Source organism: Bombus pyrosoma, linkage group LG6 (genome assembly GCF_014825855.1).
Source record: "Bombus pyrosoma isolate SC7728 linkage group LG6, ASM1482585v1, whole genome shotgun sequence".
Lineage (NCBI taxonomy): Eukaryota > Metazoa > Arthropoda > Insecta > Hymenoptera > Apidae > Bombus > Bombus pyrosoma.
This window is the reverse complement of record NC_057775.1, coordinates 11,738,962-11,762,509: the sequence shown is the minus strand read 5'-3', so window position 1 is coordinate 11,762,509 and position 23,548 is coordinate 11,738,962. Positions and strand designations below refer to the sequence as shown.

The window sequence follows — 23,548 nt, the reverse complement described above, 5'->3', positions numbered from 1 at the left end:
TTATAACGTTATATTAATAACCTGCCATTTTGGCGTTTCTACAACTCCAAGAGTAAATGTCTTCTATGAGATATGAGAAAGAACGTGGTTGACAGTCAACGCGTTAAATAATATCTTGCAGCTCTCTATCATATTTATAGCATCGATATTGAATTTTCAATGGTATGTGTTTATTATTTTTAACACATAAAATTCTACCGCAATGAAAACTAAATAATAAAATATGTCAAGAGCACTCGGCAGAACCTCGCAACCGCTCTAAAATCTACCACAAATCCGCACCTATAGCAAATCCCATGATATCTCTTTCCCTATCATGCAGCTACATTCGAAGAAAGTAGCTGCACTCGTGCAGCTGCGATCTCTCGCTCGTCCGCCAATTAACGACTAAATCGTCCCAGAAATTTGATCGTCGCGATAATTTTTCGCGACCGTCCGGGGTCGCGGTGAAATTGTTATCGTTGCTCTCTCTCTCTCTCTCTTTTTTTCTCTCTCTTCAGCTCCCAGTCCAAGAAATCCCTGTCGGCCGGGTCCAATTTAATTTTATGTTTATTTCATGGTGCGACGAGCGAAAAAAAGAGAACGACGTCGACAGAGAGTATATTCTGGTCGCGAGAACGAGAGAAAATCGGAGTGAAAAAGCGAGAGAAAGAGAAGGATAGAGGTAGAATCGTCGTGGAAACGATAACGTCGCGGTAACGCGAAATGAAACCGAGCGTAAATGTATGAGAAGAGATCTCCAGCGTCCTTGTTACCCGGCGCGTCGCTGTAATTGCGTTGAAACTTCATTTGGCGCGACCGGGCCGCGATAGGGCTACGCGGTAAACGCGCGTTAAGTAGTCGAATAACAGCCGCTGGTCGCGTTAATTGTAATGTTGTCAGGTTACGCGCTGGTACGCACGATCCCGTGACAAACAGGCCCGCTTTATCGCGCTCCATTAAACTTATCCGCCTCAGACTTCGGCCACGGATATCGAACGCTGTGTGCATTTGAAATCTTGCAGGTATTATACTAATGTTATTCGAAATGAAAAGCTTTCTGGAAAGATATATGTACACACTTATGTATAGTATGTAGGTAGAATATATATTATACACTCTAGTGAAATAGTCCTATTATTTTGAAATTCTTATTTATTGTTTGTAAATTGAAAAATAAGAATGTCCTTTAAGAACCATCGCGATTATCATAAATATCATTCTTTATTATATAAATATTAAGGCATTCAGATTAATATCCTCTCAAAAATATCCTTTGTTTCGTGAACTCGATCACGTCAATAAAAGTATCTATCTTCGAGTAACGTTTCATTCGAATAATGCGGTTCTTTGAGCTATGAAAGTAGAATACCGAGATTCGTGAAGCCACGTCTATTAAATTATAGGCAGCCATTTCTCGAATATTAGGATCAGAGAGAAAGAATTTGTCGATGGTCTGAATAGCTCAATCGGGGTAGCAATCTTCCAGTAAGCCGAATATCAGTGTTCGAATACTAGATCAGCAATCTGGGTTATTTACAGCGCTACTGTAGCCCCTTTAAATCTAAAAATGAAAAAACTCGAGTGCAATTTTAATATCAGCAGTCCGTGAGATTTCAACGGTTTTTTCACTTCGTTATTACTACGGCCTGAAGCTCTGGAATTCTTGAAAAATTCGAAATACCGTCATCTCTGTATAAAACGATTGTTTTATAATGTAGATAATTCCTCTATTATTTTTCAGAAAGTTCAACGAGGTTTCTCTTGTTTCCTTTTTCTCCTGTAGCAATGCAAAAATTGAATACTGAAACGTTAATCTGTATAGCTCATGCTTGAGCTACTAATTTTGAACAAGAAATGAATAAATAAGCATTATACATTATCACATAATGAATACACGATTATTATACTTGTTTTTTTTAACATACATGCTCCGGTTTCCAATTTCTATTATCATCCCTAATTTTTTACAATTTCTGTTCTCCACCACTCTGATAAAAAAATTCTACGGAACAAAATTCTGCGAGTAAATGTAAAGAAGCATTATTTTTAGGATTGTGCAAGCTTTCTTCGAAAAACTCTCATAATGGACAGCAACGCCAAAGCTTGTACATCTACATACATATTTTGATAACAGCCTGCATAATGTGTTGCCATCGAAACAAAATTGCAATAGCTTGCTAATTAACGGATCGATAGAATGTCCACGAATTTCCGAATTAATTAACTTAAATGATGCCCATTGTTTTTTAGAACATAACCTATTTTTCGAGCATGACCATAAATTTGATCGTTCATCCAATAGGAGATTTTGCTAACGGAATATATCAGCAGGTCAATTTGTTTATTGATCGCGTGAGGATGTATCATCCGCGACCTGATTGTTTATGTATGTAATGAATAATTATTTGAGTACGAAATTAATTTAATTTTACATATATCATCCCCTTCATCGGTCGCTGTGGCGCGGCTATTTTATTTTTAATTTACAAATCTCGCGAAATTAATTCAAAGATTCGTGGGAATAAGTACGAGAATTTCAATAGTTATTACTTTATACTTGTCTATTTTGAAGATGGAAGGTTAGAAATTAAATAAATTATAATTAAACATGATATATTGGATAAATTCAAATTACAGAAGAAAAAGATTAAATAGGAAATTATCCAATGGATTACTATTGCAGCATACATATTATACGCACTGTTGAACGTGTCAGGAAACATATAATAAATTGGCAATAATAAAAATGTATGAATCCATTAAAAAGGAATTAATTGAGCGAAAGAAACGATATGTCGTGTAATATTAGTTCCAGGTCTCAGAACGTCGTCTTAAAGTACCTGCTTTTATGTAAGGGATGTCCGACCAGAAAGAATTCCTCTTCTATCTAATTTCGAATGCAAGAAAATAAATTGTTTAATCTATCGTGGACAATCTATTTTTGTCAAACTATTTCCAAACCATTCTCTGTAAGTATATTTTTGATAGATATCCTTGAATTTGTACGTATTTTACATATCGAACATTGACGCAGCCATCAAACCAAGCTCCGTTTCCTCCAGACCCAGGGAATTCATTAAATCGCCCTTTACGCACGAGGAGCTCGATCTAGAGGAAATGAGAATTCTGAATTCCACGATTCTCGACACTTCGGCCGTAAACAGACTTTCTCGGTGTGTTACCTCGAAGATTCACGGCAGAGCCGCAATAGATTCCGAGTCCAACTGCTTATGCAACGCGGATGCTCGCCCCGATTCGTAGTTTCCACTGTCTTTTTCTAGTTATACAGCAACCGATTTAAAGCACTGGATTGTACTTACTTCCGACTGGTGAATAAACGGATACCTTGGTTCATGGTCGACTTCGTGAAAGACAATTTAAAAAGATTTTGGGTTAGGTTCGGAGCAATAAGGAAGATTCCTGTTTTGCTTGAAGATCTTTGGATTCTATAGCTGAATATATACATTTTTTATTCAACAATTTCTTATTTTTTTCCTTTTTTTACGGAAATGGCAGTCATTATTCGGCAAATCTTCAAAACTGTATAATAGAACACAGAGTAACAGTAGAATTGCAAGGTCATTGAATGTAGAAACGACTTGAAATGCAGTGAACTTTGAAATGTTTAAAACAGTTTCTAATTTTCGAGACAGAATGACTTGCAGATCCAGCAGCTTTTACTGCTATAAATATAGAGCATTTAAAGTCGATAAAATATAAAGTGTTTTATGCAACTACGCGGTGCTATATCTTTGAGACATTGACTTGTTAATAACTTTCTGGCGCACAATACATCGACCTGTTTCGACGACAAGGGTACAATTGAACGATATTGTACCGTATCGAGGAACGGTTCGGAATTGACACGAGTGAGACGCGAAATATGGGCCGCGACTTCAGTCGGGAAAATTAGTTAGCTTTCGTCTAGAGGATAGAGATGAGAGGGTTGGGTAAGGATCGTTTTCGAGCGCATAGCTATCGACTGGAGACCTCGATACCGAGTTAATACTAGAAATGCCAAACGATCGAATCGAACTCCTCGGCGAAATGCTTGCATCTCTGAGTCGAAATTGGCACGGATGTCCGACATCTCATAAGCCGGATCCTCTAGTGAAATGTATGCTATCGTGGCATTCGGAACCACGACCCTCGACGCCGTAATTATCTTTGATGGCGCGCCGAATCGCTGCCATGCTAATTGTTCGCGTTTCGTGCCTTGGGACGAAGATTCATATGCACCCCACGCTTCTAACGATATGTCGATTAATCAAAAAATCACGCTGCATCAACGACCTAGCAGATTGGAAAAAAATTAAATTGAAATTGAAGCCTTGTTCGGGTCAACTTGCTTCAGTCCAAATTTCTGTCCATATAAGTCAAGTTAATTTACTTGGATAGTTATTGAAGTCAGTTCACTGGAATTCAAGTTGTTTGATTCTTGGTGACTTCAACAGCGTCAAAGAAGGTAACGTTCGTTGAAATATCAATAACAATGACAATCAGGAATAGTACGAGTGAACGCGAAATTCATATTGTTCAAGACGTATTTCGAGTTTTAGAAAATAGAAACCAATAGCATTAAGTAACAACATGAAATGTACGGGTCAAGTAAAATAAGCTCAGGTTAGATCAGACCAAGTGAGTGATAATACGAATCATAGAATATTATTATATATCGATAGAATAAAATGTGAGATAGATCATCGAAGACAAAAATAAAAAAGATAAAGTAAAACATCATTAATGTTTGACATAGGGAAAGATTCTATGCTTTTAGAGCGATTGATCTATGCCGCCTACGAACCTGTCGATTTTTCGCGTATAACAAAAGTTTTCTCAACACCTTCGATGGTAATTTACATAGTAAAAGCTCACAATTTACATAGTATAAAGCTGTAGTTTGATCGATCATCAGCCATTGATGTAGCACAAGCTTGCGTCATATAAATCCACATTTTAAAAGTCTTTTAGTAAAAGTAGGACGATAATGTAGATATAGAATTTGTGCAAATTTTTTGGTAGAAAACTTCTGGCACAGTAGTACAAGAAGACATAGTGTTTTTATTGGAGGCACCTAACGAGGAATTCGTCCTAATTTTCTCTTAAATTTCCTACGACTCTACTTACATTAGCGAGCAAAAGTTTGGAAGCACTACGTGTTCCACGAATCCAGAAATTTTAAAAAATAGCCAGTTTAATTCTCCTATGTTGGAAAACTTTCGAGCATATATTTAGAAATATTTAAATTTTTACTTTAGACAATGAACGTCAATATAGCCACAATCGATTCTTAATTTTTGGTTAATAGTGTATGTTCGTGGAATTTAAGAGTTTCGAATTCTTGAGATTTTATAGAATTGCCATAAATTTAACCGAATGGGTAAGGAGACTAAAAATTGGCACGACGACAAGAATTCGGATAGTTGAATTCAAAAGTTGGCGAGTGCATAGGGATTAAATGTTTCTCACGTTGCTACTTTTAAAGTTCAAAACTTTGCTTCGCAAAGGTCCAGTTCCAAAGTTCAGGCGTTTCAATCAACGTAATTCGAAAGTCTCTATGTATAGTTTTAGAACTCCGATGATTCGCATATTTTGGCTCTCTTTTTGGCTCCGAGCACCGTTTCGATATTGTCTTTAACTATATCAACGATTCGTCCGAAAAGGAAGATACAAATTACAAGCTGTAATTGAAATAAATGACCGAATATAGCATACAACAGAATTGTTAATACTGTGAAAATTTATTTTGAGCTTCTCTGTTAGTTTACCAAACGACGCGATATTATTTCGTAACAGTAAGTTCCAACAATATCTCACAGCATCCGACATTTTCTCTTCACAATCTGTATGAAAGTTAACAACCAACAAAAGTTCGAAATTACCAAGAAGACGTTGAATTTTAACAAGTTCTGCGAAATTTCGCCGGCTTCTTCTCTCCTTGCACTTTTACCCACGATTGATCGACATACATCCCGGAAGTGCTCGACGCTGTATTATTCCTGGGGCAGAAAATGGGGCAAAGATAACGCTGGAAACAAAGTTTGTTCCTTCGATTTTGAATAATAAAGCCGCCCGGCGCTCGCTCGAATTCGATGAACAATGGACGCCTATTTATTTATGTAACGGTGAACTAATTAACGCAGTATGCCAGCCTTGTTATGACTAACGTGGATCGCGACTGTAGCGACGAGTGGCGTCGAGTGTTATAATCGTCATTAGTGGACAAACGCTTCCGATAACGTCGTTGCACACTATTTGCGATCACGAAACTATGTTTGCTGTCTTTCAGAATCGATTCATGCCGAATAAATGATTGATGATACTTCGCATCGTTACATTTGAAGTTCAGACATCTATTGATTGGGAATGGTATTAATTAATTTTCAACGTGATAGATATGATCTTGAGATTTTTATTTGTAGAAAATTATAACTTAAGTATAATTGATTGGGAATTGATGTCTGTGTATGGATATTGGGTTATTAGTCAATAATATTTGAAAACAAGCATTGGAAGATTAATTATCAATACTACGAAAAAAGATCAACGATTGCTATGATTTTTTTCTTATTGAGGAATTCCTTTGCCTCAAAATCGGTACGATGTATCATAGGATTCGTGATAGTTAAAGTAAATTGAAAGAAAGTGACGTTCGTTTTAGCAATAAATATTCTGCAAAACACGTATCAAATATTCGTAACAGTTCAATAACGAGCGACTAGGATCGCCCATATGAACGAAAGAGTAAAAAAAAAATTTGTGCTTTATGAAATTGAATTATGGAGAAAATTCGGGTTTTTTTATTGACTACAAAAATGACAAATGTCGCGTGCAAAATAAAAAACGCGTATAACAGATGATGAGGGGATTAATTTCGCTCCCTGGTGTTTTATCGGCAGTATGCATTTTCTCGAAAGTTAGCTTTGTTCGCGTTGTAAATAAATAAATCGATCATTTTTTCGCGATGGAAATCGTAATCGGTTAGAGCTGACAGTTTCATTTTTAATCGACAGGAATGAGCCATGCATTCGATATCGATTTGACAACAAGTACTTGTAATTTCGTAATTTCCACGTGCAGCTCCGATAAAGAATTCAGGTTTGTAATTAAACAGAACGCTGACCCAGATATGAATTGAAACGTTCATATCCCTTTGTATCGTTTCGATCGGAAGTCAAATATTTCGAGTTCAGCATTCGATACCAATCGCCTCCGAAACGTTCCTTTCATTTTTCTAGTATTTTACGCGCTGAATTTCGCTCGATTTCAACCAAACAACGGCGATTATGGAATTACAGTAATCGTTGAATTTATGTTCCACGCAATTCGCTTTTATCGAGATAGTTGCAATACAAAGCAACTCTTCATTTAAAAATAGCCATAAATAAATAAATAAATGAAAAGGTCGTGAACAATAAAAAAGTTCGTGTAAAAAAAAGATGATTTTAAATACATGTAGATAATTTTTGTTGATCCTTAAAAAATGACGTTATTATTGACATATTAAATCATTTATTAGTATACCTGTATGCATCATAATAATCTGCCTTCTTAAAATTTTAAACATTCCATTTGTAATTAACAAAATAGTAACATTTATGACAAAGAGATACAGCTAATACATAGCAAACAGCGAATAGTCGCCTGTTGGAATTTTCTTCAAAAGTTGGAGGTCTCGTTCGAAATATCCGACATCACAAATAACTTGAACGAAACTCCGGGATTTATCGACCAAAATTGAGTAGCTGGTAACTGTAAAACGAATTTCGCGTCTCATACGAGGAAAAAGAATCCGTCTATTAGATTGGTTGACCGGGTTACAAAGCTAGATCTATCCAGGCCATCGACGAATGCTTCTCCGTAAGCCTAATGTTCTAAAACTATCACAACTTGCACTCAGAAATCTTTAGGCGAAGCCACTCCTCCGGCTACCTCATGAATATCGCAACATCAACGAATATTGCGAACGCAACGAAACGACTTACGAGATTCCTGCCATGAATAATCGATGTAACGCGATAGCGTTTCGTCCGCGAATCCAACAAGCCTTCTACGTTGTGTCATTATTCATGTGTTATAGATGCAAATGTCTAAAAAGTGGATCACCGGAATACTCTAAAATATTTCCCAAGTAATTTATAAAAATAGAATAATTTCAATTCTATTCGAACTCGACAATTTATACATTATTAAATCGATTATGAATAAAATTAAAAGGCAACGTAAAACACACTACGTACTGTAATATAAATTGCAGTTATTATTACAAAATATAGAACGCTCTATATTAGTCTTAACAAACTCGCAGCAACTTGCCAAAGCTTAGATCTAAGAAAAAAGGAAAAAAAAAATTAAACAATACTTGATCTAGTCTCTAAAAATAACAAGTATCCAATGATATCACTCCGGATTACGTACATGATTCAGAAAGATTATTGAAAAATTAAAATCAAGCGACTTAGACAGTACACGTCAGGATCAGGAAACACAGGATAGGTTAAAGACCGGGACGTATAATCGCACATCTATCGAGCAACTATCCGGCCGTCTTACTCGCGTGACGCGTGTACTTAGCGGTCGTGTGCAGAATATATATTGCATCGATGAACAGCGGAGGATGTCTCGACGTAGGGTTACGCTGGGCTACGCGTCGCGCGAGGCAAGTTGAGGCAATTGTCTGTAAATGATGAATGTCTGCGAGGTGGTCTAGGAACCGCGGATGTTACATATATACCGGGAGTTACCGGGATCAAATGACAATTACCACCGCAGAACGCCCGGTTGGACAATGACGTATGCGCCGTTCCCGTGCGATGTTTGGCCCGCCAGCGGCGTCAGCCCCGTATTCTAACCTAGAACAAAGGATAATGCATGTACTTCGCGCTGCTAACAGGACGAAACGATGCCGACGGCTACGCCGGAAACAGCCTGTGCCTGGAAAACGACGTAGCTTCATTTCCACGGACTTTCACCTTGTGTCTCCCCTCACCGATCCTCTTGGAACCGATTATACTTATATATACTGCTTCGTCTAAATCGATCCTTCTATGTATGTCTTCGAAGCTGTTCGTTTGGAAAATCAATCTTAAAATTAAATTTAGATGTAACTTGCGAGTGAAATGGAAAAATTTCCAGGGATTTTGGACACTTGAAAAATATATGCGGATGCTATATAGGGAGGTATAAATTAATAATTTATTGACAGTCTAATGCTTTCTAATTTCAGGCAGACGTTCTTTTTCAAGAATTCGTCTGATCGGCAGTTAAAATATTCAGTTAATTATCCGATAGTAGGAATGCAACATGCATTCTAAATATATGTTATTTTTTAATTCCGATGGATATAACTTATAAAAGTCGATACGAGATTATAGTTCATCGTATAAATAGATATAGCGTGTCTATTCATTATTTAGAAAATCTGTGATTTTAGATAATTCTCGACGATTTTTCATTCTTACTTCGCAAATAAAACTTGCTCCTATATAAAGATGGTCTTAAAAACGTGATAATTGGTCGGCAGCAAGACCGGTGAATAAAAAGTCGTTTCAATTCTTTATCCTGAAGCTTTGACCAAGAATACCCCAGAGTTAAAATCTTGAATCAATTAACCTCGTAACCATTGTATATGCAGTAGATTAATGAAGAATTTTTTTTTCAGCGACATTTGATTAGCGATCTATGAAAATTTCGACAATAGTCCGGAACATATGTGATAAAGTGTTTTAAACAGGATTTTCGTAATAGATGGCCTGCCGAGATTTCAGAAATGGCAGAGCGTGGATGAAGTTAAGGAAATTGAGTGACGTTGAATAATGAAGAGTATTTATAAAGCTCTCGAAATTTATGTCGTGTGTATCTGTATCTTGCTATCTGTAATTTTTCAATGTAACTCTTCGTCGGTAACGCGGTGCTTCATGGAAACACGTTTTTCACACAACGCAAATGAAAATTACCGAGTGTTAACCATAAAAAATACGAAACATACTTTCACCTTGCGGTTAATAACATTAAAAATTTGACGAATATCAATGAGCTCTTTGATTAGATTTAAAACTAGTGTCGTATTTTTATTCAAGAGTTAATGAGGAGGTTAATTTTGAAAAATAAATGGATATTCAGCGAATAGATTATTCATACGATTCTAATGCCATCGATCTTTTTCTAATGAAATGTATCTTCGTTCATATTTTCGTAGAATATAAATTGGTAGAATTATTGATATAATCAAACGAATTGAACCATAGTTGAAACGTAATTTCTAGATAGAAACGTCGCAATTTTACTAGCTATCAAATTTTTCTTTTTTTTCCGTATCGCGTTTTATACATTTTATATATGAAACTTCTTCGTAGTGTAAATAAAATACCATTCATGATCAATTTTCGAAACATTTCGATTATGCTCGAGTTCCTCTGGAAACTTCGTAGCTGTCGAATCGCCCGAAACACGAAGTTAATTTTTAGCGAAATGTACGATCATCTTTTGGGATGGCGGCTTTGACAACGGTTTTCAATAATTACCGCATGCCGTTTTTGAAATAGCCAAAATCGAATATAATTCGGTATTTGGAGCTGTTGCGAATCCGTAGCGCGTTTATAATTGTCGATTCAGTAAAAAATTCTCGCATGATTTCTTTCGCATATTTGCGTTTGTTACTTTTTGAAAGTCGAGTTAACGCTGGGTAAGAATTGTAAAATGACGAAAAATTGAACGTCCAGATTGTTTTCTATCACAAAGTACATTTTGTGCAATTCGATTTAGAAAAATGTTAAATTATCTTTGTACCAATTGCCAACACGAATAATATCGCTGTAAATATATTGTATGTAATATCGTTGTTAATATATTGTATGAGAATATGGAAAAAATATATTTCACCTAAAAAAGTATCGATGAAAAGTTATATTATTGACATTTTGTTCGAACAAAAATTCAGTCAATTTGGAGCAGTTCATCGGTCTTTTCTACGAAAGGAAGTAATAGAGCGGTAAAACAGTTAAAACATAGATTCTTTCTAGGACAATCAGTTCCATAATTTTTTATTGCAAAGGAATCAAATTAAGCTCCATTCCAACGAATTCCAGGTTACCAATTGAATATCCTTTGGCACGATGGTGGTTCTTTTCAAACGGTTGGTAGGAAGGTCCATATTCTCAAAGGGTTCGGCGAGAGATCTTTTCCAGTTTCTTGGAAAATGATCACCGCTTTCGGAAATAGAGATCGGTTCTGAAGTTACATAGCTGTAGGTACGAAAGCGTCGTTGAATCGGTAATTTCCGTATCCAAAGTTAGAGATCTGTTTATGCATAATTTTTACAAAGATTATTGTTGTCTCCTTAATAAAAAAGAACTTGAAGTAATAACAGAATTGTATTCTTTCCTGAAAAACAAAATACATATAAGTATAAATATAAAGAACGACAAATGTCAAGATTATTTTCCTACGAAATTTCAATATAAGAAAGTCATTTATTTACGGTAGGGCATGTATAATTTTCTGAAGAACGAACGATTTCTATCACTTTGCCGAAGGGAGATCTTCCACGGAACAGAGAGCCCGAGTGGTTCTTCGATTCATTTAAAATTTGTTTTCAATAATTCAGCCTGGTGAGCTCGAACGACGCGACAGCTAGGAAAGAGATGGAGGAGGCGGAGGAAAAGCAGAGTTTCATTGGGATCGAGTTTAATTCACGAAGGAGAGTGGCAGGTATTAAGTAACGAAATTAATCAGTCTTAGGTGCGTCGACGTAATTCGACTATTTCATCCTGAATCGATATGAATATCAAATCATAGCCAGCTCGATGAGTAATTTACGAACGCGAAGCTACCGATCTCTCATGTGTTGCCTTATAGTCTCGATATTCGAAATTACACAAATGTAAATGAAATTTTATTTACGAAACAAGCACATAGATCTCTTGCTTGTATCAATTCAAATAGTAATCATCTTTGTAACAAAAGTATTCATTGTTACACTAGCATTTAGTTACACTAGTTTATCTACTAATAAACAATTACATCTTCTCTGAACTGTTTCTCCAGCATCTACTTGTAAACTGAGACGAATAAAAGCGACGAACAAATTCCTGATGAAATTCACGAAACGTAGCACGCAGAATTAAAGATGTTATATCGAGTTCGAGCGGGTGGCTCGTTAAAGGTTATTTATCTGGGAGCTTTTTTTTTGCACTGGATGGCGCAAGCTCGTGCGCAAGCAGATTGATACGGTCTCCTTTTTCGATATCGTCGCTCGTATATCAACTTCTATTCAATCAACGTATCTTGTTCTAAGCTGGGATACAAACCCACCTTAAGCACCAATCGCGGTGGTTGAACTTGATAGATGGTTTCAATTCATGGACGCGCGAGAATACTGGCAGAAGGATCTAAAAATTTGGCCGACGACAAACGCATAAAGCATTCATAATCTTCCGATACATCAATCAAACACGTCGATCGGCTTTGCACCCCATACACATCTACCGATATAATCATAGAACAATTTTGCGTAATCCACAATTTGAGGTGCAAGTTCTACAAATACTTTAATATTTTTTATGCAATGCACATGTATTGTCTCATCTATTGTTTGTTTCTTGTTCACAAAATTTTCTGTCTGGTATCTGTACAATATTTTAATCCATTAAGCAGAAAAATCATTTGTCTTAGCATCGAGATCGTTTATCTACCTTATGTTAAGTGTCATCGTACATTCAATGATTTTGCGTTAATAATAAATGAACTACTGTTTGTATTTGAAACTTTACGTTACGACGATATTAAATTAGATGTTGCAGGAAGCAAAGCTTCAAACTGAATTTGATCATCTTCCAACTGGATCGTCTTCAGGTTCCGTAAAATATGAACGGTTAGATTATTCACAACCTGTAAGGGAAAGTGTTAGTATCTGCCAAATAGACGCTTTACATGACAAACAAAGGATGGTACAGCTCTTCTACGCCATTAATTTAACAGTGGCGGAGTAATAAACACACATAAGGGTCTGAACACCCTCTTACGGTACGTTAACCTCGAGTATCGCTTGTCCTAATAATTCATATCTTGTTACGTTCCTAACTAGTATATCTAGAATGCACGCTGATTGCACGTTATTTTCATTAGACTGATTAATTTTAACGATGTTCGTATCTTATAACCATTAACTTAAATTATTCTTAAATTAATATTCACAGAATAGAAAGAAACTTTCTTTGAATACCATATATTCAGAATATTTGTTCTATGCTGAATTTATATATTCTCCTCTCTCCCCCCCTCCTATACAATTCTATAACTATTTTTTAAAATATATTAAAATCCAATCTCAACTCCATCCTTAAAATATTACACTAAAACACGACGCTCGGTATTAATCGCCAGCATGGTGGAAAAATACGCGGGAACAAAAGTTAGCAGAACAACAGTATGGTCGATCCTGCGTTCATGGCCCCTAAATTTCACGGGGACGCGATTTTATCCCGTATTAATCCCGCGGATGGCAAGCTGTCGTACTCTTCACGCGGCTAGCGCGCTCCGTTTGCAACATATTGCAAATCCATTACGAGCGGCGTGCTTTGGCTCGTAAAGTTTATCGCGTTATCCATGGTCAGGCGTGCCCGAAATGCACGCGCAATATTCCTGTCGTGGAGTGCATTTCTATGCAGCCGTTCCCCATAAAAGTGAAAAACTTCCCTTTCAAAGTATCCGTAAAATTCCACGGCCGTTATACACTGGCCAGTGAACGCGCGATGGCGTCTATACCGCTATGGTTTTGTTTCGCTCCGCTCTCGATTATCTATGCGTTTACGTGAATCACCCAACCGTTCATATTCACTGTGCTGAACGGTTATTAGAAGAGTGATTTTGTTGCGTGTTTATCATAGACTTGGTTGTCAATATTTTGTTGAAAAATTGTCCTCTTCTTTTTAACGTTTAATGGCCTCGGATTTTTTGAAATATTTTCTGTAATTGATTTTATACCTTTTCATTTTATTTTACTTAGACAATATAAGTATTTAGAAAAATATAAGAATTCTTAGGACAACTTGGATCTTTAATGACGTTTTAATGTCCGATATAAATCATGAACTTTGTATCACATTTTATAATAAAATTAGTGTAGTAAAATTTTTGCTAAGTATCAAATTATATAATGTTTCCTTTAACGATCGCTTTCCCCGTTTTGAAACAAATATAGTAACTGCCCTAAGTCTGCTGAGCGAGGCTGAGACATTTGTAATCCAAAAGTAAAACGGTGAATGCGAAAAGCCTGAATCAACACGAAGTGCTAACAACGTCGGATTGTCTGTGAAACACTTCGATCTGGAACGCGCGATAAACGCGCTCGATCTAATCCATTAGCGGCAACGCGAAACTAGCACGCGCATCCGTAAAATAAGACTGTCTTCCAGTCGAACGTCACTGGATCGTGTTCGGTCCCGAGTTTTCTTTATTTATTTCTCTCCGTCTCCTTCTTTTCTTTTTTTGCTTTTTTTTAAAAGGATCCGCGGATCGGTTTCTTCCGATGCGCGGGTGATGTTCTTCGGTTGACCTATTTCTAAATCCCAGTCACAACGGTGACAGAGAGATCTGGGATCGTCAAAGAGCATCGAGAGTATCCGAAGATTCGAAATCCAGATGGATGAGCATGCAGATAGCCGGATCGAATGTGATGGCGTACAAAAAGATAGTGTTGACCACTGATAGAGACGTGGGCAGAAGTAGGGAAAGAAATAAGGTGAAGGAAAAGAAAGAGGGAATCGATGGGGCAGAGGGAATAGACATCAGGGAGTAGACAGTACTCTGCATTTTATCCGGATAGATAGAGTTGTTTCAGGTAGAGGAAACTTACGTTGGTAGCTTCTGTTGCGTATACCAACATGCGAAATGAAACAGGTACTTGAAGAAAGATATTAAAATTTTATTTGATATTATAATATTAAATAATGATATAATAAGAATGGGTGTAATTTTCAAAGAGAAAATCTAATGCCAGAGAAAATCATTCGCACGCTTTACGATAAAATTGTCATTGTGGCAAATAAATTCCCAATGATGGTTAAAGACTTAATCAATTCAATTTATAGAGTTCATCAGTTTGTCACCTGAAAGGCGTAATTAAGCCACCGAAATTTTGAAGAAGGTTTGTGACAGATTTTTCATATAGATCGTGACTGAACACGATGTACGGCTAGGATCATTGACAGAAAGTCAGTTTCGAAAGATAGCTAGGATGTTGAGGAAAGATAGGTTTGACAATGAACAGTCCTCCAACATCGGTATGTTGGAATATTAAAGTGGTAGTGAAAAATGTACATTTTTGGAGGATAGACAGGTATACGTAGACAAGATAATATTCCGGGTTTTGTGCAAGTTTTCCAATATTTCTGACAACGCGATATTTCACTTCCTAGGAACGTTTCTCTATGGTGCACAACGTCCAATAGTTAGAGGTTCCTAGACCTTTGACGTCATTCATATTACACTGTCTACACTCCATGAGTTCTGTACGCGAACAATGTAGCGGACAATTTGACAGCATACCGACAGATCTTGCTTCGAGAAATTTCAAACTGTTAATCCAGAAACTATTATAGTTATTCTTGTCTGTCCATTAAGAATAATTATCATTCGTAGAAATTGTCAAATTACGCTATCAATTAAATTTCTAAAATATCTTCCAACATGTAGATTACTATAGTACTGACAGTAATAATTGCATTACAATCGTCAGAAATAAAATTATTCCTACTAGTCGCGCAGATTGCCAATATTTCGAACGTAAACGTTCATTTATTCAGAAACTTCCTCTATCTTTAATATATCGTTATGTTAGTATTAAAATTAGATTGTCACGAACATACATGTCACATTCTGCACGAATTAAAGCGAATTAATTAACCTTTGTGAAATTTTGACTTTGTGCCCAAAAATAGTTCCTAATTTAATACATTTCCTGTAACATGGTTTACATCGTTCGGATATTCGGATGTTTAGTATAAAATCAGAATCACGTAGGTATCGGTAACTCTACAAAGTAGCCAATTTTTATTTTTGTTTCATTATAATCTCCTAAACTATTTGTTACCCGAAAAGATGTTTTAAATGAAACTTACTATGTTTTGAAGGAGATATCTTACGATGAACACTTTTATCTAGGCTAAAGTACCATTTATGATCGTTTGATGTCCAACTTTTCTGTAGGTTCAAAAAATGTTCCTTATCTTTTGCGTTCGCAAGAAGAATCCGAGTGTCAATACATTGATTTATTCTGTCCCTGAATGGTAGTTCTACCTCTTCGGAAGTTACCCTGGTAAACATGAGTATCGATAAATCGTATCGTTGGTGTGAGTTTACGTCACATTTATGACCATACCGACAAATTTCTATGGCGAGAAAAATCTTACAGCAGTTCAGTGAAGCTAGACATCGAATGCTCGTAAATTACCTTGAATGACTTCGAAAGACCCATATGTCCTGTGTCAATGAAGTCGTTTCGAAGCGATACGGTTCTATTAAAAGAAAAAGACTTTGAAATTTTGAAGGTACATTCGTTTAAATTATCTCTTTTTTTTATAATTTAAGCTACTACTAGGCAAAATTTAAATTGTCTTAAAAGGGAATACCGATCTTTTCCATTACAATTATATTTGTTAGCAGTATGTACTTTTTGCTTCCTGTTTTGTTAATAATCCGAGGATTAAAAAAATCTTAATAAAATAAACGTGGAAAGATTCTTCAACTTCCCTTAGGATCGGAAACTTGCACTAATGATATCCATTAATAAAATAATTTAACTTCTGCAAGCGTCGGTAAACATTTCAGCCTCTACAAACATTGTCATACGCATAATTCAACACAACGACCCCTGGACAGAGAGGAATCAGTAGGAGGATCGTCAAGTCGATTCCTCAGCTCCCTAGCTGACACCGCGATCCGTCATTTACGAGCAATTAGATGCTTCGAGTAGTATATGGCCGAATGGAGCATCGTCTATACGGGGAAGCTTCTACTTATCTATCGGCCATTCGATCCCCGGCGTGCCAGTATTATCAATCTAGTAAGCATATCGTGGCTGGGCAGTCCTAGCCTGTACCACCTATCAACCTAATCTACTTGCCTGGCTATATGCGTGTCTGTACGGTGCAAACATCGCCATTGTATCTATCTGTTGAACTGCAGTGCGGCTATACTCAGGATAATAGCATCGAAAATGATTCTATTCTCGGAAATAATAGCATGGTCGCACGCCCCATAACATCCAGTCAGAGGGCGTCAACTTCACAGAGTCATACGCCGGTTTTGTTACGATGTGTGCACTTTTAACGTTAATTATTCGTCATTGCGATTCCTGTACATCTTCCCTTCTAAGAATAGACAGCATTAGGGGACATTGTTTCTTGATACAACCATTCTGGTGGTTGTGTCTTGGCACGTTCACAACACAGAAACAGGATTGGAATATGTGCTATAAGGACTTGACGATTTGACAAGTACCAACCGATGCTGCAGTATAAAGTACACTGATAATTCTCGTACTTCATTCGCTTTACACGAGCATACTCGGCTTCCCATATTATTTGCCCGCGCCTGTCATAATTAACGTAATATCACCGAATACCCAATATCATCTCTACCCTATATATTCGCGATCAAGCAGTTCCGCAGCCACAAATCAAACCCCTAACCTGTAAGCCCTAATCGCACCAAAATCCAACACAAACAAAGCTAATACCAGGCGATTAAAACAAATCACTCGCATCTCCATACGTGCATACACAGGATGTACAATTTCAGTATATACAAAAGCGTTAGCTGGTCGAACGATACGAATCAATTGTCGCACGGTCACGTCTGATACGCGTCTGCTTTGACGCAAAAGGTTGGTGAAGTCTGACAGTGGCGCAGCCGAGCACACCGGCATTCTAATTACCGACAATAGAGTAGGGACCAATTCGAAAGGGGATAGAAACTGTATTACTGACAATGGGGTAGATATGCGCGACGCCGGCACGTACTGGTCGGAGTTCGTTTGTTTCGACAAATGGAATTGGTAACAGGATTATGACCATTACCTCTTTGCATCGCAACTACTGTTGCCTCATGCGTCTGCTTTCACTTGCTTTTGCTAATACAGCCGTTATTGCATCTGTCGCCACTGTCCTTTGTACAATCGACGCAACGTATGCATCAAAGTGATCTCTGATGATCGGTGACAATTCACTTAGCCAAGAATTTATGTTAATTCTTCGCGATTAAAAAAATTGTCATTTACCTTCGCGCGGATAAGTAAATTATATAGGTTAATTAAAAATTATATTCACTATTTAAACAGTAGATTCATATTTCTTAATATCTTCAAGAGTATGAATATATCTCCTGTGTAATTATAAAGAACAACAAATATTACCATGTAGCATCCACAGCTCTTTGAAACGATTAAGCAGAAGATATAATAAACGATTATATTTTATACCGCGATGAATATTACGATGCGCGGTAGCTCATTTTAATTCCTTATTATAGCTCGGGTATAATCGCTCACACGTCGTTTGGCTTACGAAGTAAAGTTTCACTCATAAATCACCGCGAGGATACGCGAGAAAGTAGCCTGTACAGAATATAGGTAGAGGAATCCATTTACCATGTTTCGACACGATACTCGCGGAACAAATTGATTTACCGGTTCGTGTAATCGCTCCGAGTGAATTGCGTTTAGTCCAAGCATCCTTAATTTTCCTTTCAAATCCATGTAAATTCCAACTTTTCTTCCACCTTGAAAAAATAGATCGAACGTCTTTTAACGTATTCTAAAAAACATATTTTCAAAGAGTACGTGTAAGAGAAATTGATGTCAAACTCATCCTTCCTTTCAATTTTCCTGCGCTTCGTATTATATTTTCCACTCTATATATCATTCAACTTTTAGACATGCTGCTTAACTAAACTCAACGAGCAACAGATTTTCGATATTCTATCAAGTAGATTTCAGGTTTTCGTGAGAGGAAACTTAAAATTTTCGTCAATATAAAAGTACGAAAAAAAGAAAGTAGAAAAAATGAAGCAAGAAAACACCGAAAACATAGTTTTTATAGTTTTCGATTTTATTTCATTGGAAACGGCTCTTTAAAAGACCTCTTCTATTTTCAAGGAGTGAAAGGAATGGTACTCTCGCTTTACACGGAAGTATCGACATCGAAACTTCATTAGCTTACCTGATTCGGCGGGATTGTTTCACTTTGGTTCGAGAGAAATTCGCTAGCAAAGTCACAAAGTCCGCGAATTAAGGGCTCGTTAAATAGCACGGCTTCTCGCTCATTACTTAGCCGCGTACGCTAATCTCCTTTTCCGGATGTGGACGATTCGCCGACTTAACTTGCGTTCGTAAACTACGTTGCATTACAAGTCGATTTCGAACACCCCTGAATCTTCTTTTCGCCCAGGGGAAATTTACAGACTCCGCTTTTACCTCTGAGCGCATCGCTGTTTCGCTTTAACGCCGAGTACTCAGACAAATTTTACGGAAATAGAGTTCCCCGGACGCATCATTATCGAGATGTTCCATTCGAACGAAATTATCGACATACGTGGAAAATGTTGCTCGTATAAAGTTATCAGCCAAGAGTAATGAAGGATTTAATGATATGAACGGATTTTCATTCGTTAGTGTCACTATGGATACTTCCGTAGTTGCTTAAAGTATTTTCTTTTTTTATTAATAACTGTTTGGAAAATTTCAAATTTTTTACGTATTTTGAATACATGCAGCGCGTCTCATTATTGTTACCATTATTGTTCTAAGTTTCTATACGTCATAACCTGAATCACGCAGCAGATTATTTCAATTTACAAAACTAACTACAGGTACACGGAACTTCCGAACGACCAAAAAGAACAATTAAAGGCATTAATCTGATAACTGAGTTTACCAAATGCCGACAATACACGCGTATCTCAGAAACGAACTTTCCAACATATACGTCCGATGCGAGTGCTCCAGTAAACGTTAAGTATGAATGACAAGTGTTTAGGAAACTGCATGGCCAAGTAATCAGCGTACCATTGTATCCAGAAACCGCGAGCATAGAAATTTCGATCGTAACTCATCTCTCGTTTGCAAACACTGGCCCAACTTTTCCCGGTCGGAATTTCGCGACAAAGCAACAAGGACAACAAGGGCGAGAGCCGGTCGTCCGACTGACTTCATCGGAGGGAAACGTCTACGTACGTAGGTTCACCTGAACGTGTCGTTTTAATTCACGTATCAAATGGTAATTCTGGATCGGTGGCGTGTCTGAGAGTATCGGCGGAATGCAGGCAACGACGCAGGTGGAAAGCGACTCTGGCAAGCGTATATAGGACGTTCGTAGGCAGATAGCGCACAAGCAGCAGCGGCAGCTAATGAAGATGTTTGTCAATACTGGCACGTTACCGTATGCCGTAACTGTTACTCTCTCTCTCTCTCTCTCTCTCCCTCTCTCTCTCACACACCCCTAGTTTGCTGTCTATATCGTCTTTCCTCTGACACGTATTCGTGTAACAGCGCGTAAGTGTTTGTATCGGTCTGTGTATGGCTTTGTATATGCATATACATATATATGGAGCGATACACGTGTAGGTCAGCGAGCAGGTCGAGCATGGCTCGGTATAAGCGCACATAGGTTCTTCGTTAACCCGATGGTGCTTAAGCTCGTTGGAGTAGGCAAGACGTGCTTCGTTACAGTTAATATCGAGTTATAACCGAATCATACCGCGTTACACCGAGTTAAATCTTACTTAGGCGAGCCTGACGTTACTCACCGACAATTATCTCGGGCTCGAGGCAAACTTGAGACGAGGCCAACTTGCGACGAGACTGTAGCGTACCAGCGGATTTTCTTGCAGTGACACTCGTCCGCGCGCAACTGCGAGCACCGTTTTGTTTACGCGATGTTGCGCTGGACGACGCGAGAGACCACGGGATACCGGTTTTAATCTTGGGATTTCATTTGAACCGCGACGAGAGTTTTCTTTGCGCTTGATGAGGGACAGCGGGGCGAAGGAAAATTTATGATTTGCTCCTTGAAAGGATGGATGTTTGCAGAGTGGTAGGATTTTGACGAAATACGCATGAATCGCGCAGCGAATGGAAAATGTAGACACGCGTGATGATTGTTCTAATTTCCACGAAGGATGGCTATCACCAAGTAAGAATATCTTGACGGTATTTTTTAATATAAATTATTGAAATTATTTCACCTTTTTTATATTGCGTATAGGCGATAAGCAAAACGTAAACACTCGCACCACCCGGTAGAATTCTGTTTGAAATTGGAATTGCGACCGATTCAGCGAAATTTAAACGCAAAAGATACAAAATAATTTCAGATTAACAAAAAAATGTACATCGCTTTGATCGGAAGTCCATGGTACATATTCCGTTAATTTGCGAACTCCATTAAGAATATTAAATTAGAGTGATGCTTCGTATTTTCGTTGATTCCCTTTCCCTTCATTTTCGAATTTATACGATATTTTTATCCCTTCTTAATTATTTGATCATATCAGCCAGTCAGAAATGTAGCGATAATGCCTGAACGTATCTGTTTTTCTTTACAATCAATGACATTACAAATAACAATGTAATTTCAATCGATCTGTATCATTAGCAACCGGCTGAATAATAAACTCAAGTAACAAGCAAGCGTTCGTTGGTTGTTTCAGTAATTGTTAGGGGTAAAATTAAACGTTTAATCGTGACGAATAAACGTGATCCTAGCGAGCATGTACAGAGATTGTAGTACACTTATTGCATTAAATCATGCTACGCGTTCGCCTGTGTTATTTGAACTTTGCAAAATACTACGTTCAGATTGTGTTTTTCCTTTGCATGCTAATACCACCATCATCGTAACGGAAATTTAATTTAGCTGAAAATTTCTTTTTCACTATCAATCTCTTAGTTCGTTAAGAGAGAGACAAACAAACCGTAAACCACAATTTTCCATTCTTCTCGGGATATCAATGCGACAAAGTAAATATCACGGCTACTATTACCAATTTACACGTAACGACGTTGAAATTCCAGTGAGCTCAGCGCGCTTGCTTTCTTCTTCCACCGCATCCAGGTTAAGACTCGATCGTTTAAACCGACGACGCTCCGTAAATGTCCATAGTGAAACACATTCTGCTGCTGTAGAATGTGTTGATAGGAGAAGGTAGAAAGCGGCTAAGAAACGGGACACTGTCCGCAATAAATTTCAATCGGCACTTACATTTTAAAATGCTCGAAGCTTAAACACCCCGCTGCGTAATTTCAATTGAACGGCACTATCTTCCACTACGATCTTCCTGCACTAGCTGAAATCGCGATGTGATTGCGACGCCCTCGACCACACTGCTGCTAACTCCTTTTACATCCGACATTTGTAACAACCAGATGGAACACGCTAAGCAGAGAGTCTGAGAATGCAATAGATTAAATATTTCGATGAGAAGTAATCCCATCTATCAGTTTTTTACTTTGTTTTTCCAAATTTATATTTATCACAACGTTCACTTAGTGGAATACGGATTTCCTTCTTATTGAAATTATATAGATAGCTTTCTATTGGAACAGGACGCATCGTGAAGTTATGAGATATGAAATTTCACACTCGTAGCATACCAAATTACTTTAAAAAATTTATTAACTCGGTAGAATTTAATACGGATTATCAAAATGCAACTCGTATCGACTTTTGGAACATTTCACTAGAATATTCAACGATTTCTATAGGATGTGAAATTTTTCTATCGTCGCTATTCGCGCGATAGTAAAATCACGCAATGTTCGTTTCACGATGAAGAGTTTAAGCGTTCGATGATCATCTTTTCTAATGTAAAAAGCAGCCTGCCCGCGCTGCTAAGTTCTAAACGTTATCCTTAAGCAGAAACTGTAAATGTCGACCAGCTGTAGATTCTCATATGCGAGAGACCATGATAATGGAGATTACTCGCCGATTTGACGCTCCGACAACCTGCCATGTACACTGGCTTATCTCTTGTTGATAGCTACTGACTTGCGAATACGATATTTTGTCGAGCTCTTATCTCGTCAGTGTTGCCAGATGATATTTTGATGTAGTTTTGGCTGAAAGTTCGTGTGTCGGATATTTTACGTATTTATGTTCAGATTTATTTTTAGAGAATGACGTTACGTGGAGAGGTACGCCAGATATTTTGAATTTGAATTTGAAATGAACCGAATGTTGTACTTTATAGTAATAAAGCAAACAGCCCAGCGAAAATACTTGCATATCTATGTCATAATAAAATTTATTCAAAAAGTAGAGTTGTTTGATAGAATAATAAAACAAAAACATAAATTAGAAGATAATAAATGTGAAATATTTTTACTTTATTTATCAGGATTGACCCAATTTATTCAAGAGTTAAGGAGGAATTCTAGTCTTAAAGAGGAGCCTCTTTCGAATAATTCTTATCTTGAAGAAGATATGTGAATATGCATGGCATATATCAATATATAGAACAACCAAACAGAGCGTTAAAATTCCAATTGGATAAACATTTTCAACAAAAAGAA

The 23,548-nt window shown here is 37.3% G+C and overlaps 1 protein-coding gene across 6 annotated transcripts in view; it reads left to right on the top strand.

The window, feature by feature from the left end:
* The window catches only part of LOC122568532 (teneurin-a), a 699,158-nt gene that overhangs the window by 171,294 nt on the left and 504,316 nt on the right, over positions 1–23,548 (top strand). For 2 of the 6 annotated variants that reach the window (XM_043728378.1, XM_043728377.1), the window contains exon 1: positions 21,131–21,170. The exons of the other annotated variants lie outside the window; for them this stretch is intronic. In XM_043728378.1, the coding sequence (XP_043584313.1) occupies positions 21,157–21,170 (14 nt within the window). In that variant the 5' untranslated portion in view covers positions 21,131–21,156. Of the gene's footprint in view, positions 1–21,130; positions 21,171–23,548 lie in introns of those variants that run through there. 6 annotated transcript variants of the gene reach the window in all.